General features: G+C 32.5%; 1 protein-coding gene across 9 annotated transcripts in view; it reads left to right on the plus strand.

Moving 5' to 3' along the window:
- STXBP5 (syntaxin binding protein 5) overlaps positions 1 to 17,168 on the plus strand; it is a 151,272-nt gene that overhangs the window by 42,513 nt on the left and 91,591 nt on the right. For all 9 annotated transcript variants that reach the window (XM_072965999.1, XM_072966001.1, XM_072966003.1 and 6 more), the window contains exons 5-8: positions 6,397 to 6,531; positions 8,028 to 8,091; positions 10,876 to 10,959; positions 15,647 to 15,770. In XM_072965999.1, the coding sequence (XP_072822100.1) occupies positions 6,397 to 6,531; positions 8,028 to 8,091; positions 10,876 to 10,959; positions 15,647 to 15,770 (407 nt within the window). The remainder of the gene's footprint in view (positions 1 to 6,396; positions 6,532 to 8,027; positions 8,092 to 10,875; positions 10,960 to 15,646; positions 15,771 to 17,168) is intronic.

Raw genomic sequence — 17,168 nt, forward strand, 5'->3', positions numbered from 1 at the left:
AATATTCTGGTCATGCAAATACTGTGATAAATCCTGGAAAGATGTGGAGGTTATAATTATCTAAGGGAGATGAAATGGCTAATTACAATGCAGTGCAAAACATTATATAATATAAATGTAATGAAATTTGTTATAAATTTTAAAGATTAACCAGAAAAAGGATATGTCACCATGTTTTGGGAATTTTAGGTTAAAGCATTACTAAAGGAGCTCATATGAACATATTTGTAGGATTAGTAGGAATTTCTTACAATGACAAAGGGGAAAGGGAATTTTCATTATGTTCAGGTGTGCTAAGTCATAGAGCAATCTCACATGTTTAGGGAACTGTGTCTCGTTAGACATTGCTAGGTGTGTAGTACAGAGAGGATAATTTTGGAAAGATGGACAAGGTCTACTTCCTGAAGGCCCTTTTATACAATTATAAGAAAATTATATTCTCAACTTTTTTCCAACTTTAAATCATTGAATGAATAATATTGTCTGAACAAGATACATTATAAGTGGATATTTTGGGGTCCCCATATACTATCATATAGGTAAGTTGCAGATTTGGTGCACTTCTTTGTTGTATTAGTCAAGGTTCAACACAGGAACAGAAAGCACTGTAAGTATTTTAGCATAAAGGGATTTAATTCAAGGATAGAGCTGTTGATGAGTTTGTTTGGAAGCGTGTTGAGTTTTAGAACTTACTATTACTGCCTCCCACCATGTGGCTCTCAGGGGTAGGCTTTGGAATGCTGTGTCAGGTCCCCAAAGCTCTTCTTACCACTTTCAGTGCCTCTTACCCTTCAGGTCTCCATGAACATTCTTATCAGCAGAAACAGCAACAGAAAGGTTTCTGCCTCACTTTTGCCTACAGATTTAAGCACATCCAGTCAGTAGAAACTTAATCTCATCTAGAACTCCAGCTGTAGTAGAGTCTGGTGTATGTAAGTTTAGCTTTCTAGCATCTGCAGTGCAGGAAAGCATATAGAAGGATATGGAAGAGGATGCCAAGTACCAGTTGACCAAATCCAGCACACTTTATATCTATAACCACTTTTCCCAGACATTGGTACCACAAAGTGTCACTAAATATTGCTTAAGAAGCATTATGGTAGAAAATAGGAAGTAATTAGAGTCTTTCAAGATGGATAATGGTGTGTGTGATCTCCCCTGGCTTTGAAAAGATAACTCTTGGGGCAGCTTGGAATTGATTTAACAGTCAGTGATAATGGTTCAAATTAGACCCAGGCCATGAGGATAGAGAGGAAATTAAGTCAAGAATATCTGTTTTGTTAATTAACATAATAAATCCTCACATTTTATATAGTTCATGTTGTTCATTTAACAAATATTTATTGAATACTTATTAGTTGCAAGATGGTGTGATATTTGCTGAGAATATAAAAGTGATAACTTATTTCCTGTCATACTGAGCTGACCTAATGATGATATAGGCATGTAGAAGAGCTTATTGGATCATATTTCTTTCTATGGATTAAACTGTAAAATTGTAATCATCTGTGTGTTATGCCCTTGTTTATGGATGATTAATTTCAGTATAGTAGCTGTATATGTCTTTTGTTAAAGAAAATTGGTGATAGTAAATTTTCCAAATATGGTGCTTATTGACTACATAATTTTTGACAGGCTGATGGTAAGGACAAGTAGTGAATAGGATATATGTATCACTTCCTAGCACGTAACATGTTATACATTTTTTTAAGTCCCTCAAGCAAATAGAGAAATTACTGTGTTTCCAGTAACACTTTGTGTAGGGTAAGTCCAGTGTAAAGACTTGGAATGCAGCTCTATCTAGTGACACACTGAGAGAATTAACTTTATTATCTGTGTATTTCCAACATATTGGTTTCAGTCAGACTCCTTTTTTGGTTCAGTTTACCCATTTTAAAGTACCTTTTCAGTCTCAATTTAATATGCCATTCTTACAATATAACCTTATTAGTGTTTACTGCATTTTTAATGTTTCCATGTGAATCTCAACTATATTACAAATTTTTTTGGTGTAACTTTATGCTTTAATAATATGTCAACACAAAAACTTAAATTAACTTGGTCTCCTAGTATCAGTAAAACTGAAATCACTGTCATTTATTATGATCTGTGTCACCTTAAAATAAAAATTAATCTTTATAATAAAAGTACATGAAAAACAGTAGTCTTGAATTTGATTTTAATCTAAGGTAGTATTTTAGCTTCATGATACATATACTGCTTGCATTACTAATTTCCCTAGGGTCTTTTTGATACTAAATCTATAAGAATTTGTTTTTGTATATGTTTTTATGGCTTTTCTTCATTTTCAACTAAGAATTTTAGTTGAGTGGATATTATGTGATCAGTTATCTATAGCTACTTATCAAAAAAATCCCCAAATTTAGGAGGCTAAAATAACAGTTATTTTGTTTGCTCACAGTTCTGTGGATCAGCATCTTGGGTGGGTTCAGCAAGAGTGGTCTTCCCCTGTAGTCACTTAAGGACCACACTCATTTTGTTGCTCAGCTGGGTTGGATGATCAAGCTTGCCTTACATGTCTGGTGGTTGGCGCTGGGTTTGTGCTGGGCCAGTGTCTCCAAAAGGTTATTCTGGGCTTTACCACGTGGCAGGTGGGTTCCAAAAGTCTCAGTGTGTAAGTACTTCTCAAATCTCTGCTTGTGGCACAACTTCTCAAGTTCCATTGCCCAGTGTAAGTCTGATGGTCAATTCTAGAGTCAACGTCAGGGGAGACTACACAAGCAAGAGGATACAGGGAGGGAGAAGAGATATATTGAGGCCATCACCGTCATAATTTGCCTCATGTGATATTTAGTTCATTGTTGAAACTTTCTATTTATTTTCAGTAATTTTTACATCTGCTGACCTGAACTCTTTAAGTTTGAAATGACTATTCAGTGCATAATGAAGGTAGTAATGGAACAGAGTAATTTTTAAATGTGGTAGTACATTATACAAATACACTCATACGATTTGTATTTTTTTAGGAATATGTGAGACTCTTGAGAGTTTGAGATATGCAGATACGACCGTATATAAGATAGATAAACAAGTTTATACTGTATAGCACAGGGAACTATGTTTAATATTTTATAGTAAATGAAGTGAAAAAGAATGTCAAAAGGAACATATGTACACATCTATGTATGGCTGAAACATTATGCTGTACACCAGAAATTGACACAGCATTGTAAAATGACCATACTTCCATTAAAAAAAAGAAAGGAAAAGAATGTATGAGACTCATTCTAGGGAACCACATTAAAGTCTTGGTGCCAGATAATTAAGGAACATTTTAAGTTCTTTTTTTAAACGTTAAACATTAAATAGTTCTCATTTCTGAAAAATGTATAGATGCTTAAAATTTCCCAGCAAAATAAGCTGGTTTTATAGTTAACTGGGGGAAAAAAAATCTTACGATATTTGCTGATGTAGAAAAAGTGAATCTAGGGGAAAGTTCTAGAGTTTTTTCTGAACAGTAAAGAATTTATTCTTCATTCTTTAAATATTTGAGAACCAGCTACAGTATGATGTTGCTCTGCTAGGAACAGAAAATATTGTATGATATATCCAAAATCTCTGCCCTTAAGGAGATAAGATAAACTTTATAAGCATGTTATTTAAATAATTTTGTTAGTATTAAAATCAAAGATAGGTCATATAATTGTATTAAGCAAGCCAGTAGCTACTGCTTTTGAAGAGTGAAGAAGAATGGAGAATTGCAAAATAGTAGAACAGATCAAGAAGTTGGGTATTTCTGATTTTTGTAATCAAACTGTCATTATTTTTGTCTTAGTTTGAAATTATTTTTGAATTTTCAAAATATTTAAGCTATAGTCATGTTTTAGTTTAAGGCACATTTCAAATGAAAAAGTTGTTTTTAGGATATTTATGGCATTGTTCATTTTATATCAGGCATGCTATTGTACTTTTATTTTCTTCATGTTGTTAAAATTTGCCTATAACTTCTAACTGGTAGAGTATCACTTAGTTTTAATAATTAGCTCACATTTATAGAACACTTCTCTGTGTCAGGCCCCATTTTAAGCATCTATCATGCTTTGTCTTATATGATCCTCAGGTGAACACAGGTGGATGTGCTTTACTGCTTAGAAACTGAGGCCTTGAGAGATTGAATAGTTTACAGGAGGTCACATGCTAGTGAGTGGCAGAGCTGGAAATTAAATCCGGGCAGTTTAACTCCAGAGCTTGTGCCTATGTATTAATCAGAGTCACGAATCTTGTTTCATAATTCCTGAAGTCACATATCTCTGAAAACAAAAAATTTAAAAATAGCTTGATTTAGATGTAATTGACATGCAGTAAGCTGCACATATTTAAAGTATGTAGTTTGGTAAGTTTTGACACATATATGTATACACTCATGAAACTGTCACCACCATCAAGATAATGAACCTACCCGTCACCCCAAAATGTTCCCTTGTGGTAGTCCCTTCCTTCTTCTGTTGCTAGTCCCTACCCCCCTAATTCCAGGAAACCACTGATTTGCTTTCTGTTACAGTAAATTTTAGTTTGCACTTTCAATTGCATATAAATTGTGTCTAAATGGAACCATACAATATGTCTTTTTTGTCTGGCTTTCACTTATCTAAAGATTTTGAGATTCATTGATGTTGCACATATAACCAGTTTACTCCCACTTACTACTAAATAATATTCTAACTATATAACACAATTTACTCATCTGTTTACCTGTTGAAGGACATTTGGATTATTTCCAGTTTGTGGCTTTTGGAAAGCTGCTGTGGACGTTTGGGTACAGGTCTTGTATAGGCAGATGTTTTTCTTTCTCTTGGAAAGAATGGGATGGGTGGATCATATGGCAGGTGTATGTTTAACTTTTTAAGAAACCACCAGTGACTAGAGTTAATAATACTATATTGTAAATTTGCAATTTGCTAAGAGAGCAGGTCTTAAATGTTCTCATCACAAGAAGAAAAAAATTCTGTGTGGTGATCATGTCACAATATATAAATACATTGAATTATTATGCTGTACACCTGAAACTAACATTATATGACAATTTTATCTCAAGTGAAAAAAGAGACTGCCAAAAATTATACCTCAGAAATAGTGTGTTTATGAGATGCTACCCCCATATTAGGTTATACACAAAATATTCATTATGTACCTTTCTAAAGTCTGGAAAATTCTAAATTCTGAAACCTATATGACTGTGAAATTTATTGTTGTTGTGAAGTGATAAAAGTACTGTAAAATGTTTTTTGATTCAGTAGACATTTCCTTGCTTTGTTAAATTTACATAAATCCTTTGGAAAGATGATACTCTATCATATAAAACACTGAACAGAAAATATAGATGATGAATCTTAAGTAATTACCTAAATGAACATTACCTCTAGGAAATAGTGAGACCATGATTTACATGTATATATTTGATGTGTTTTCATGTTGAAAATTCTCTGTGATGAAATTTGTTAATGGGAATAGCAAATGTTCTGTATTCTGTATCTTTTCTAGCAGTGATTATTACTGTTGTGTATTAATTAAAATTTTAAATAGTGTTTTTTGAGAGACACAATAGGTAGTCTCAAAAAATAAGCATTACATGGTTTCATAGTATACTATCTTTTTTTTTAACTAAAGATAACTTTTACAAAAAGTACAAGATAGTTTTCATTCTTTACCCTGTAATCAAGTAAGCTTATGTAGAAAATGTTTGAAATTGTTGGACTGATAATAAAGTTTAATACATGCATGTAAATTATTAAATGAAGACCTCTTATATCATCAGGACATAAAATAAGATAGGTTGAGTATATACTAATGTCACTGTCCAAGCCTGAGTACCCGGGATCTTTGCCCTTCCAGAGACTTCCAGGTTAGTGTAGATAGAGACACAAAAGTATTGGGGTATAAATTTGACTGAAGATGACATTTTAACTGAGTCTTGAACAGAAGAAAAATATGAGCAAAAGGAACATTTTGCCTGGAAGAAATAGGAAGCACAGGTACTGAGAGGGATTAGTGTGTTAAACAACTCCTGACAAATTCAGTAGTACCTATGGGTGATGTGAGTATTAGACCCACTTTGTGGCTTCAAGGTTAAATTTGTGGTGTGTCCGAAAGAACACAGTTAGTGGATGACATAGCCAGACTTGAACACATACTGACTTTAAAACTCATCTTCTTTCTGTCAAGCCATGCTGTCTATTTACTATAAGGACTTATACATTTGACATTTAGGTTGAATTAGCATAGTTGAATATTAATTACAGTGAGTTGATAAATCTGATGGTTATCTTTTTTGCTCTTCCTAAACTGTAGGTGTCATTATCAACCCTCTAATACAGTTAATAAAATTTGCCGATTATGATATTTCCCTAATTTCCTTGAATATATTTTCTCTTGCAGGGTTACATTTTGCCATCTGCCTTTTCAGAGTAAATGGCTCTATGTGGGCACTGAACGAGGTAATATACACATTGTGAATGTGGAGTCCTTCACACTCTCAGGCTACGTCATTATGTGGAATAAAGCCATTGAACTGTGAGTTTGAGCAAATATTCCATATCTGAAAGTATCAGTACCATATATGATAATAATACTGTGTCATAGCTAATTAGTAAATATAGAATTAAATGTGTCATTTTTGATATTAAATACAGATTTATTAGACTTTTATAAATATTGCCCTGTTGGCAGTTTGTAAAATTAAATGCCTTATATATGTATATCTATATAGATAATATACACATGTGTAAATGTGTTCACATATGTATAAACTATAGCACAAGTTTAATAAAACAATTATTCTTATTAGGTGAAAAACTTTCCAATTATCTTCTGTTCTTTTATTTGCTAATTCTTCTTTCAAATGTTTAGTCATGCCTCACAAAATTGTTTTCATGACCCACTAATGGGTGGCCACCAATGTATGGAAAACACTGATCTAAACCACTACTTGTTTTAATAATCACCAAATACAGTGTAAATGTTTGCAATGTACATTGCAGAATTAATTTGACAGTTAATTTTCCTTAATTTTGATATAGTGATGATTGCTTTTATTTAGCAGTAATGACAACAAAAACTGGGTTGTACTGTATACAAGGTCCTGAGGATCTTTACTGCTAACTTTTCCCTGCCTTGAATCTTCTCTTTCTCTTAAATTTTTTCTTATATTATTTAGACATAAGAATCAGATTTTAAGGATATTGGCAAGATTCATTTTTAACATTTCTTTTTGGTTTTAAATAAATAATTCTGTACTGTTGCATTCCACAGAATTTGGCATAAGGATAAATTTGTGGCATATCTCCTAAGTGATATGTTGTTGCAGCTGTAATGATGTATGAAGCCTCGTTTTCCTTCCTTTGGCAGGGACGTTGTTATCATATCTCAGTCCCTTGGTACAAGATACGGGTTTTTGAGGTCTGTTCTTCTGAGTTTATCACAACATGTAGTGGGGAGGCCTGGTGTAGGTCCTCAGAGTTTATGAATAGGGAGGTGCTTATTTCTACTCTGGAGGCGTCAGTTCAGCTACATTCTTATCTGTATGACTTCTTTTTCTCCAGTAAGTATTAGTGGCATTACTTTTGTTGATTTTTTTAAAAAACATAATGGAAGTTTTCCTACTCTTGGTGTGAACTGTAGACCTGCTAACATACCCCAATCAGAGGCCAGAACTGGGTAAAATAAGATAACGATATTTTAGAAGTTGCTTTATTTTAAAATATTAACTTTGAGAATTCTACTTTGAAATAAATTTTCTATGCTAAAATACTAAATTGAAGATTCTCTCCTACACAGAAAGTGCACATAGTTGTAAATTTTGCTGTCTTGTATCAATGTAAGATTCAGTACTTTACCTGATTTCTATTTTGATCCATAGTAAGAACTATACATCTGTTTTGATTACTTACTGAAATGTTTTCAGCCTTTGTAAATACGTCTTTATTTTCTATTCATTATTTTTATTGTAATGAATATGTAGTTATGTTGAAATTTTTAATTGCGAAAAAAAAAATCTTAACTTTTTTTAGGTCATCTAAATCTCACCCAGGACCTGTTGTCCATATAAGTGATAATCCAATGGATGAAGGAAAGGTAGATTTTTAAAATTATTTATTTATTTATTTATTTATTACTTACTTACATGCATGAAAATTTGGTATTTTTTAAATATGAAAACTATTCTGGAACCACACTTACTCTGCAATGTTGAGATTGCTCACAAAGGTTGTATATCATATACTTAATGACTTATTTATGCATTATGAAGTCCAAGTGAAAGAATTAGAATCATTTACATTTTAAAGAAAACCCTAAAGCAAAGTAAAATGTAATAACTACAATGAAAGGTTGTAAGTTACTTTTGACTTATTCAGAATAACTTCCCTGATTTTCTGATAATTCTGACAAAAACCATTTTCTTTTGGTTTTGAATTTTTTTCATACTAGTTATGCAATTTTTGTAGCACTTATCACATAACACCTTATGTTAGGTTGTCTCTGTGTCTCATCTTCCCTTAATTTTTCTTCATAAATAGCTCAGGTTAATAGAGATTTTTTTTAAATACTAAATTTTTTATACTCTGAAACCGGTTTCATGCAGTCATTATCTAGCTATTGTTAATTTAAGTTCATTAATACATTAAAAAATAATAAAATTTTTTTCCATGAATTTCTATTTCCTAATTCAAACCAATCTCTCAGTAGTTCTATTTAATGATCATTTTCTACTTATATAATTTAATTAATTAGCCTACATAAATAACAGGAAGTCTATCACTATCAGAAATCAGTGAAATGAAACTTCTGGATTTCGTGAAGAAGTTTACCCAGGTATTTCCTTTCCTCAATCAGGGAGAGTGGTGGAGTCTATATGTTGTGTAACACTGTTCTCTTACTTGCCACTGAGAAAACAAATGGATAGTTGTACTGTTTGGAGTTAGCTTATAATCATACGGTTGTGTGAGAGAAACTTTACATGAAGCAAGTTTCCATATGCTGTATCTTCACTTATGTATTTTAAATAATTGTCTAAAGCCGGCCTTTGGGTGGGAGGCATTGTGGAAGGACTGAAAACTTTCCTTTCTTCTCCCTTGAATCAGTCACTAAGTCATTTCAATCTTTCACTGCAGTGTCTCTTTTCTATTTGATCTCATTATTATCACTGCAGTTCAAGGCATTCCAACCCATTCTTGAATCATTTCCAGATCAATCTTCCTAGAGTGCTGTTTTAATCTTAATTGTCTCCTGTTCAAATGCTTTCAGTGATTCTTCAGTATCTAACAAATAAAATAATGTTTCCTTAAAACGTAGTCCTCAATTTCATTATCTTTAAGAACATCTTTACCTGAATGCTATGGTGAAGCAAATAGTTACTGTTACCCAAATATGAGCTGCTCTTTGCTGCCTCAATGCCTTTTTTATGTAAATCACTCTGTTTGGAATTCTTTCCCACTATTTTCTTTCTGCTGATTCCTACCCACATCTTGAGGCTCAGATTAAATGTTTGTCCTTCATGATACCTTTCCTGATAATCCTGACAGAAAATGCTTTCTTTCACTTCTAAATTCATTAGCACCTTATCTGGGCAAGTTTTGCAGTATTTATTTTACCCTGCATTGCCATGAAGTAGAAGTGTGTGTGCATCTCAACTCAGCTGAACTTGAAAAACTCCTTGAGCACAGAGAGAATACTTTTCAGGTTTATATTTCTCATAGCACTCAACATACAATATAAATAGTAACTCATCAATATATACTGGACTTATTGAATAAATTTACATCATCCTCATTTTTTGAGACTTGGCATTATATTATCCTCCTTAGTTCCCAAAATTAATCTCATTCGGACTTTTTTTTTAAATATTAGGGTGCTAGAATAGATTATATTATCTAACTTTTGATTTCTAATAGAAAAATCTATTTTAACTACATCAATGACTCCTATTTCCAAACATCTCTGTGACATTGTGTCATTAAAGAAAAATAATGGTTAAAAAAATGATAAGGCATTAAAATTTTTTAAATAAAAGCATACATTACATGATCAGGTTTGCATTTTAGAAGTACCTCACTTGCTACAATATGGAATGGGTTAAATAAGTATCAAGCCTGGATTGTTAGGGTGACCAGACCCCAGAAAAGAGACCTTTATGTCTTGAACCAGGAGAGAGATATCGAAGGTAGAGGAAAGTAAATTTGAGAGATATTAGAATGTAGTTTTACAATTACTTGATGATTTTACCTGAGCAGGGAGAGACAATAAGGATGACTCCAAGGTTTTTGCCTGAATGATTTAATGAATATTAAGAAAAGGAGTGCTGAGAAAGACACCTGCAATAGGGAATACAAGAAAAGGAGAGTAGGGAAGAAAATAGTTCACTTTTGGACACATTTACTTTGAGGTTCTTGTGGAATAAATAAGTGAAGAGGTGGCCAATGGAATTACAAGTCTGAATCTCATGAAAGGGATCTAGGCTAGATATAATTTGGAACTAATCAATATATAGATGAGTAAATAAGATTGCCTGATAATGTGTTAAAGTAGAAAAGTTTATAAACTTTAAAAAATATACAAATGTTAATTTTTATTAGTAACATATTAATGAAAACATATACTCAGAACTTCAAAATGGTACTGTTATCATTTTCAGTAATCAATTGTATGATATATGTTGACTCCCTAATCATCAAAGGCATATAAATACGCACTGCAGTCTCATTTGTCATCCATGTGATAAGTAATTAGTAATGCAGGTGTTTAGTTGTAATTTCATACTTGAAGCATATGAATGATAATAGTTATCTTCATTGTCAGCAAATAAAAGTTTCAAATGATTAATATGATTCCTAGATAATGTGGCATTTTCTTTTGTTACAGCTTTTGATTGGCTTTGAGTCTGGAACAGTGGTGTTATGGGACCTCAAATCAAAGAAAGCTGACTACAGATACACATACGATGAGGTAATTATTTTTGCTGATCAAAAACTCTGGTCATCTCTCCACTTTAGAGTGGCTTCTCTAAGAACTTAATTGGTGATTTCAGTTTAGGCAACCTTTGTAATTGCAGTAACACACAAATGTATATATATATACATATTTTTTATATATATATATGCACATAGCTCAAAAGGTACAAAAAGAAAAATCTCTCCAACTCCTGTCATTTGGCCATCCAATTCCCTTCCCTCAGGTACTAGTATTAGTTTCTTATGTATTTTCCAAAAGTATTTTCTGCATTTACCAGCAAATTAATAAGTGTATGCTATTTTTTATTTTATACAAGTGTTCTGATTTACAACCAAATTAATAAATGTATGCTCTTTTTTATTTTATGTAAATGATAGTATACTATAAATATTTATAGTTTGCTTGCTTTAAGATCCAAATAAAGATTGTGATTGATTGATAAAAAGATGTCTTTTTTTTGCCCTCAGGTTTCCTATAAATTGGATAGTTTACTGAGGCTTGCTCAAATTTAGGTTCATTTTTCACTTTTAGCAAGACTACCTCATAGATGATGCTGATGCTCTTCTACCAGGTTGAATGTTAGTGTCTGTTTGTGATGTTAGCAGCCAGTGATGTTCAAGGCATAGATCTGTTAGTGTGCAATGGTTGCAAAATAGGGAGGTTCTAATTCTGTAATTCCTTCTCTATTTATCATCTAGGACACTTTAGTAAAGAGAAACTTCTTTTCTATTCTTTTGGTTATATTGTAGTACAGTTCAGATAGGAAGGGCAGGATAAATGCTTGATTCTTTCCTTTTATTTCAGTATTTACTCTAAAGGGGTTGTTCTCTAGTCATCTCAATGATGGGCAATTTGTTCCTGTTTTCCATTTCACTGTGTACGCAAAGATTTAAACATTGCATATGCTACAATACATTGAAATTATTGTCTTTATTGATTTTCAAATTGTCCCATCTTTGGTCAGTGAATCTCTTCTAGTTGTTTCCTGAGTCCTTTGGTGATAATGATCTTGGATAGCTTCCTTACCATCTGTTATAACAAAGTATACCCATTAATCTTGTGTATTTCTGCCCCAAACTTAAAATATCTGTTTCCATGAAACTCACTTCTTTCAGTGTGAAATGGTATCTGGTGACCATAATTTGAGTACCAGGAGTGTTCAAAGTTTCCAACTCAGTAAATAGATATAGGAAATGTGTAAGTAGTTTTGTTTGTTTGTTTTTAAGAAATATGTCATGTCTACTTATTGATACTTTCAGTTGCTCAAACAGCAGACTGCACTGAGTAACTATAGCAATACTTGGAATACTTTGTAAATGTCTGCATATTATCTTTGTAAGCATGACTAAAAGATAATTTCCTTTGTTTTCATAGTGGCATATTTTTTGTAAGCTTTTCAGTTAGTCAGTTGTTTGACTCACTAATCAAGATCTTGAAATTACAAGAAAGCATATTTTTAATAAAGAGTTCTTGTCATTTCTCTGGAAGCTTTGACCTGTAGAGCTGTTTTCTATGTTACAATGAAACCACATTTTAAAGATAGACTTTTTTCATTTTATTTTTTGTAATTAAATAGTTATCTTGGCTTTAGCCACTCTGGAGTTACAGGGACTGGATTTACTCTCACCTTAAAAATAAACTGGAAAAATATATGAAAGAATAGTTTTTAGAAATTAACAGATAGTGACGAACAAGAATTCCTTAGAGAGGAGAAACAAGGTGAGCCCTTCAGTTGTCATGGCTTATGACTTGGAGAGATTTTCTAGGTCTCAGTACATGAAAGGGAAACCTAATTGGAAGCCCAACAGTGTCCCCGAGTTGAGGATACAAGGTTAGTAAATTGCAGAAGATACGCATAACTTATAAGGCAAGGTAACAGAGAATAGAGAACTGCCTAGATAGAGAGAGTTTCAATTAAAAGTCTGCAAGGAGCCCTTCACCCTGAGTCTTCAGTTGAATACTGATTAGTGCATGTGTATGAGGCTTGGAAAAGATCCACTGGTAAGGAGTAGATAGGATAATTCTCATAGCACACACAAGACTGATAATAGTTCACATTCTCAACAGATTGGAGAATCCTTGTAATGGCAAAATATCAGGAAAAGTACTCAGAAAGGTATTCCCTCACTAGTGGGGCCAAACTAATCCTATATTAAATAAAGATTGGCCTAGCTAGTCTAGTAGCTTAAAAGCAAGCCTTGAAAAGTCCAAGCTGTTTCCAAGGAATATAACTATATCAGGAAAAAGGCCCAAAAATATTTAAAAGAATTTAATAACCCACCATAAATGGCACAATGACTAGCATGCAGAGAAGCCAGAAAATGATGCAAAGTGAGAAAAAAAATGCAGTCAATAGAAACAAACTCAGAAATTATACAGATGATAGAATTAGAAGACAAAGATATTAAAACAAATATTAAATAGACTCCATATGCTTTAAAAGGTAAATGAAAGTGTGAAAATGTTGAGGAATGACATGGAAGTCTTCAAAAATACAAGTGGAATTTCTAGATATGAAAAATACTCTGGATGGATTTACCAAAACATTTGATGTTTCAGAAGAAAAGCTTGATTAACTTGAAGACACATAGAGATAGAAACTACTCAATATGAAAAATGAGCAAAAAATGAGCAGAACATCAGTGAACTGTCATACAATTTCAACGAGACTAATATACGTGTAATAGGAGTCCCAGAAAGGAGAGTGTGGACAGAAGATATATTTGAAGAAGTAATGACCCAAAGTTTCTCAAATTTAATGAATATTTTAACCCCTAGAAACTTCTAGGATATATAGATATCTTAGAAGTTCAGTGAACTCAATGCAGAAGAAACATAAAGAAAACTGCACAAAAGTACATCGTATTTCAATTGCTTAAAACTAGAACTAGTGATAGAGAAAATCTTAAAAGCAACAAGAATGTGAGAAAGGGCCAACACATTGAACACAGAAAAGCAAAGATAAAAATGACAGCAGATGGTTTCCTTAGAGACAATGCAAGCCAGAACATAGTGGAATAAAATCTTTCAATTCTGAAAGAAAACAGTTGTCAACCTAGAATTATATCCAACAAAAATATCTTTTCAAAAGCAAAGGCAAAATAAACACATTTACACAAAAAAAAAAACTCAGAGAATTCATCATTTGCAGACCTTCACTACAAGACATGTTAAAAGAAGTCCTTCATGCAGAAGGCAAATGATATGAGATGAAATTTGAATCTATTCAAAGGAATGAAAGACGCCGGAATGGCAGATATGTATGTAGACATAAAAGCCTTTCTACTTTTTAATATTTGAGAGATAATTAATTATTCAAGCCAAACATAGTAAAAATATAGGGTTTATGACATACATAGAATTAAAATATAAATAATAACACAAAGGTCAGGGGACAGAATGTTGTTGATTAATACGATTTTTATATTGTACCTAAAGTGATGTGATACTTAAAGGTGAATTATGATAAGATAAAAACATATATTGCAAATTCTGAAGAGAACACCAGAGCAAAAACAACAGTAACCCAAATAGGTAAGCCAAACAGGAAGTAAAATGAAGTTTTAAAAATTTTCAATCCAAAAGAAGGCAGAAGAAAAGGAAAAAGGGAACAAAGAATAAATGAGAGAAATACGAAAAAAACAGCAAGATGATCATTTAAATGCAAGTATGTCAGTAATCATATTAAATGTAAATGGTTTAACTACCCCATTAAAAGGCAGAGATAGTCAAATTGGATTAAAAAACAAGATCCAACTATATGCTATCTATAAGAAACTCACTTTAAACATAAAGACACAGATGTTTGAGGAAAAAAAAGGTTGGAAAAAGTAAAATTAGCACTAATCAAGATAGCTAAAATGGCTATATCAGTATTAGGAAAGTAGAAATCAGAACACTTTACTCAACAACAAAATACGTTCAAGTACACATGGAATATTCATCAAAACAGACCATATTTTGCACCATAAAATCAATCTTAATAAATTTTTTTAAAAATTATAAAAAAGAAAAAATATGTTCTTTCACTATAACAGAATTAAATTAGAAATCAATAAAAAGGTAGATGAAAAACCTATGAATATTTGGAAGTAAATAGCATATGAGGAATGCAAATAAATGGACATTGCATGAGATGATAGTAAATGATGACTTTGTGTATAAGTGAAACTAAGTTCTGTGAGAAATGGATAACATATCTTGAAGCTGAATCTGAGGGGTTTTTAATTGTTCTTAATTCCAAATCTACATTTTATCTTCTTAAAACTTTAATTTTTAAAATTTTTCTAGCCTGTCAGTGCAACTAGTTTTTCCAATGGGATATTGGTTATAATTCCTTGGTAATTTATGCTTAGTTATAGTTTATTCTAAGAAATTACAAGAATATGTTTTGTTTTCCTGAACTTGTCAATAATACATGTATCACTACTGTATCATCCTTATGCTCGCTTAAGGAGAAAATAAAGTAAAAAGAATTAAAGTAATGTCAATGCCAAAATAAATCTCATTTCTATTGCAGGAGGACTGAACTATTATGGGAACTTAAAGTTAACATTGACTTTAGCTTAGGAAATGTAAAAAAGTTTAAGATGAAAATTAATTATAATACCAATTATGAATACCTTGGTGTTTAAATAAATTTTTGTTTTTAAAAGTGGAATTCTTCATTCCTCTCCCATAGGCTATCCACTCTGTAGCTTGGCATCATGAAGGAAAACAATTTATTTGCAGTCATTCAGATGGCACCTTGACTATATGGAATGTGAGATCCCCCACTAAGCCTGTACAGACAATAACTCCACACGGTAAGAATGCATCCCTTTTAAAAAGTACCTAAATTGTGATGAACAGTCAACTGTTTTGAGTTTGCATTTGGATTTGTTTGTTTGTTTTTGATGATAAGGATGGGTTTTCTTTTGTTTTGCATTTAAAATATTTACACAAATACAAATCATTTGTAAGAACCAGGTATGTCAAGTGTCAAATAACTTTATTTACAGTTGAAATTGTAAATTTGAGCTTTGAGAAAATGAAACTTACATAATCTTCTGATATTGTTTCTCCAGTAGTCCAAAAAGTAGATAATGTAGTGAGTGGTAGCGGACTTAGTTTAAGCTTTTGTCATCTTAAAGTTATCAATTGCAAGTTGCTAATGTATATATAACATGTTTTGGTACACTTGAAACTTCATAGAAGGTAATTTTATACATTAAAAGTATTGTGTTCAGGGTCCATAAGATGACCCCAGATTTGATTCACTAGGAATACTCACAGAACTCAGCAAAAGCATGCAAAGCTAACTCAGCAAAGGGAAAAGCACATAGGGTGAAGTCTGGAGGAAGCAAGTCTCAAGCTTTCAGCAGTCTTCTTCTGGTGGAGTCACACAGAACATGCCTCATTCCTCTAGCAATGAGTTCTTACCACATGTGTGATACGTTACATACCAGGGAAGCTCACCTGAGCCCAGAAGTCCAGTTTGTACTGCGGTCAGTCCATGGGCACTCCCTGCTTTAGCATGTACCAGAACTTCAGATGCTCAGAAGGAAAGCAGAGATTTGGCATAAATCATATTGTTTGTTCAGATAGCTGAGGCACAGTGTGCCATCTTATCAGACTGGGAATGGTGGAAGCAGTGTTGAAAGCCCAGTTACCAGTTGCCAACCAAGAGCTAGCCTTGCAAGCTGACCTTTCTGGGAATAACAGTATCAATCCTACAATGTTAACTCTTTTCTGCACCAGTAATACAAAACCTCCATGAAGGTGTTATTAGGACCCTTATGAACAGATTATGAAGGCCTTCTTTGAATTTTGGATGAAGCCTAGGAATTTGCATTTCTTTATTAATCTGCGTTATCCCAGTTCTACCCACAGAGATTCTTTACCAGCAAATTTAGGGAAATGAAAGAAACTGTTCTTTGAATTGGTAGCATACTAAAAGAGTACTTTTGTAGCTATTGCTAATGTTTCACTGTTTGCTTCAAAATATGAGTGCCCACTTTTTAAAAAAAGAATGGTGCATTCTGAATTATTGCAGTGTAGAAAATAAACAGTCATATTAAAAACTTTGTCTATAGCAGTGTGAGTTTTTAGACTTGCTTGTTTTTGGTAAAAATTAACAATACTTGTAGCCACATATTTTGATACATTTTACCTCTGCTTTTTGGTAGCAGTCATCTTCTGGGAAAGCACTTATTTTAAATTTG

Source organism: Vicugna pacos, chromosome 8 (genome assembly GCF_048564905.1).
Source record: "Vicugna pacos chromosome 8, VicPac4, whole genome shotgun sequence".
Classification (NCBI taxonomy): Eukaryota; Metazoa; Chordata; class Mammalia; order Artiodactyla; family Camelidae; genus Vicugna; species Vicugna pacos.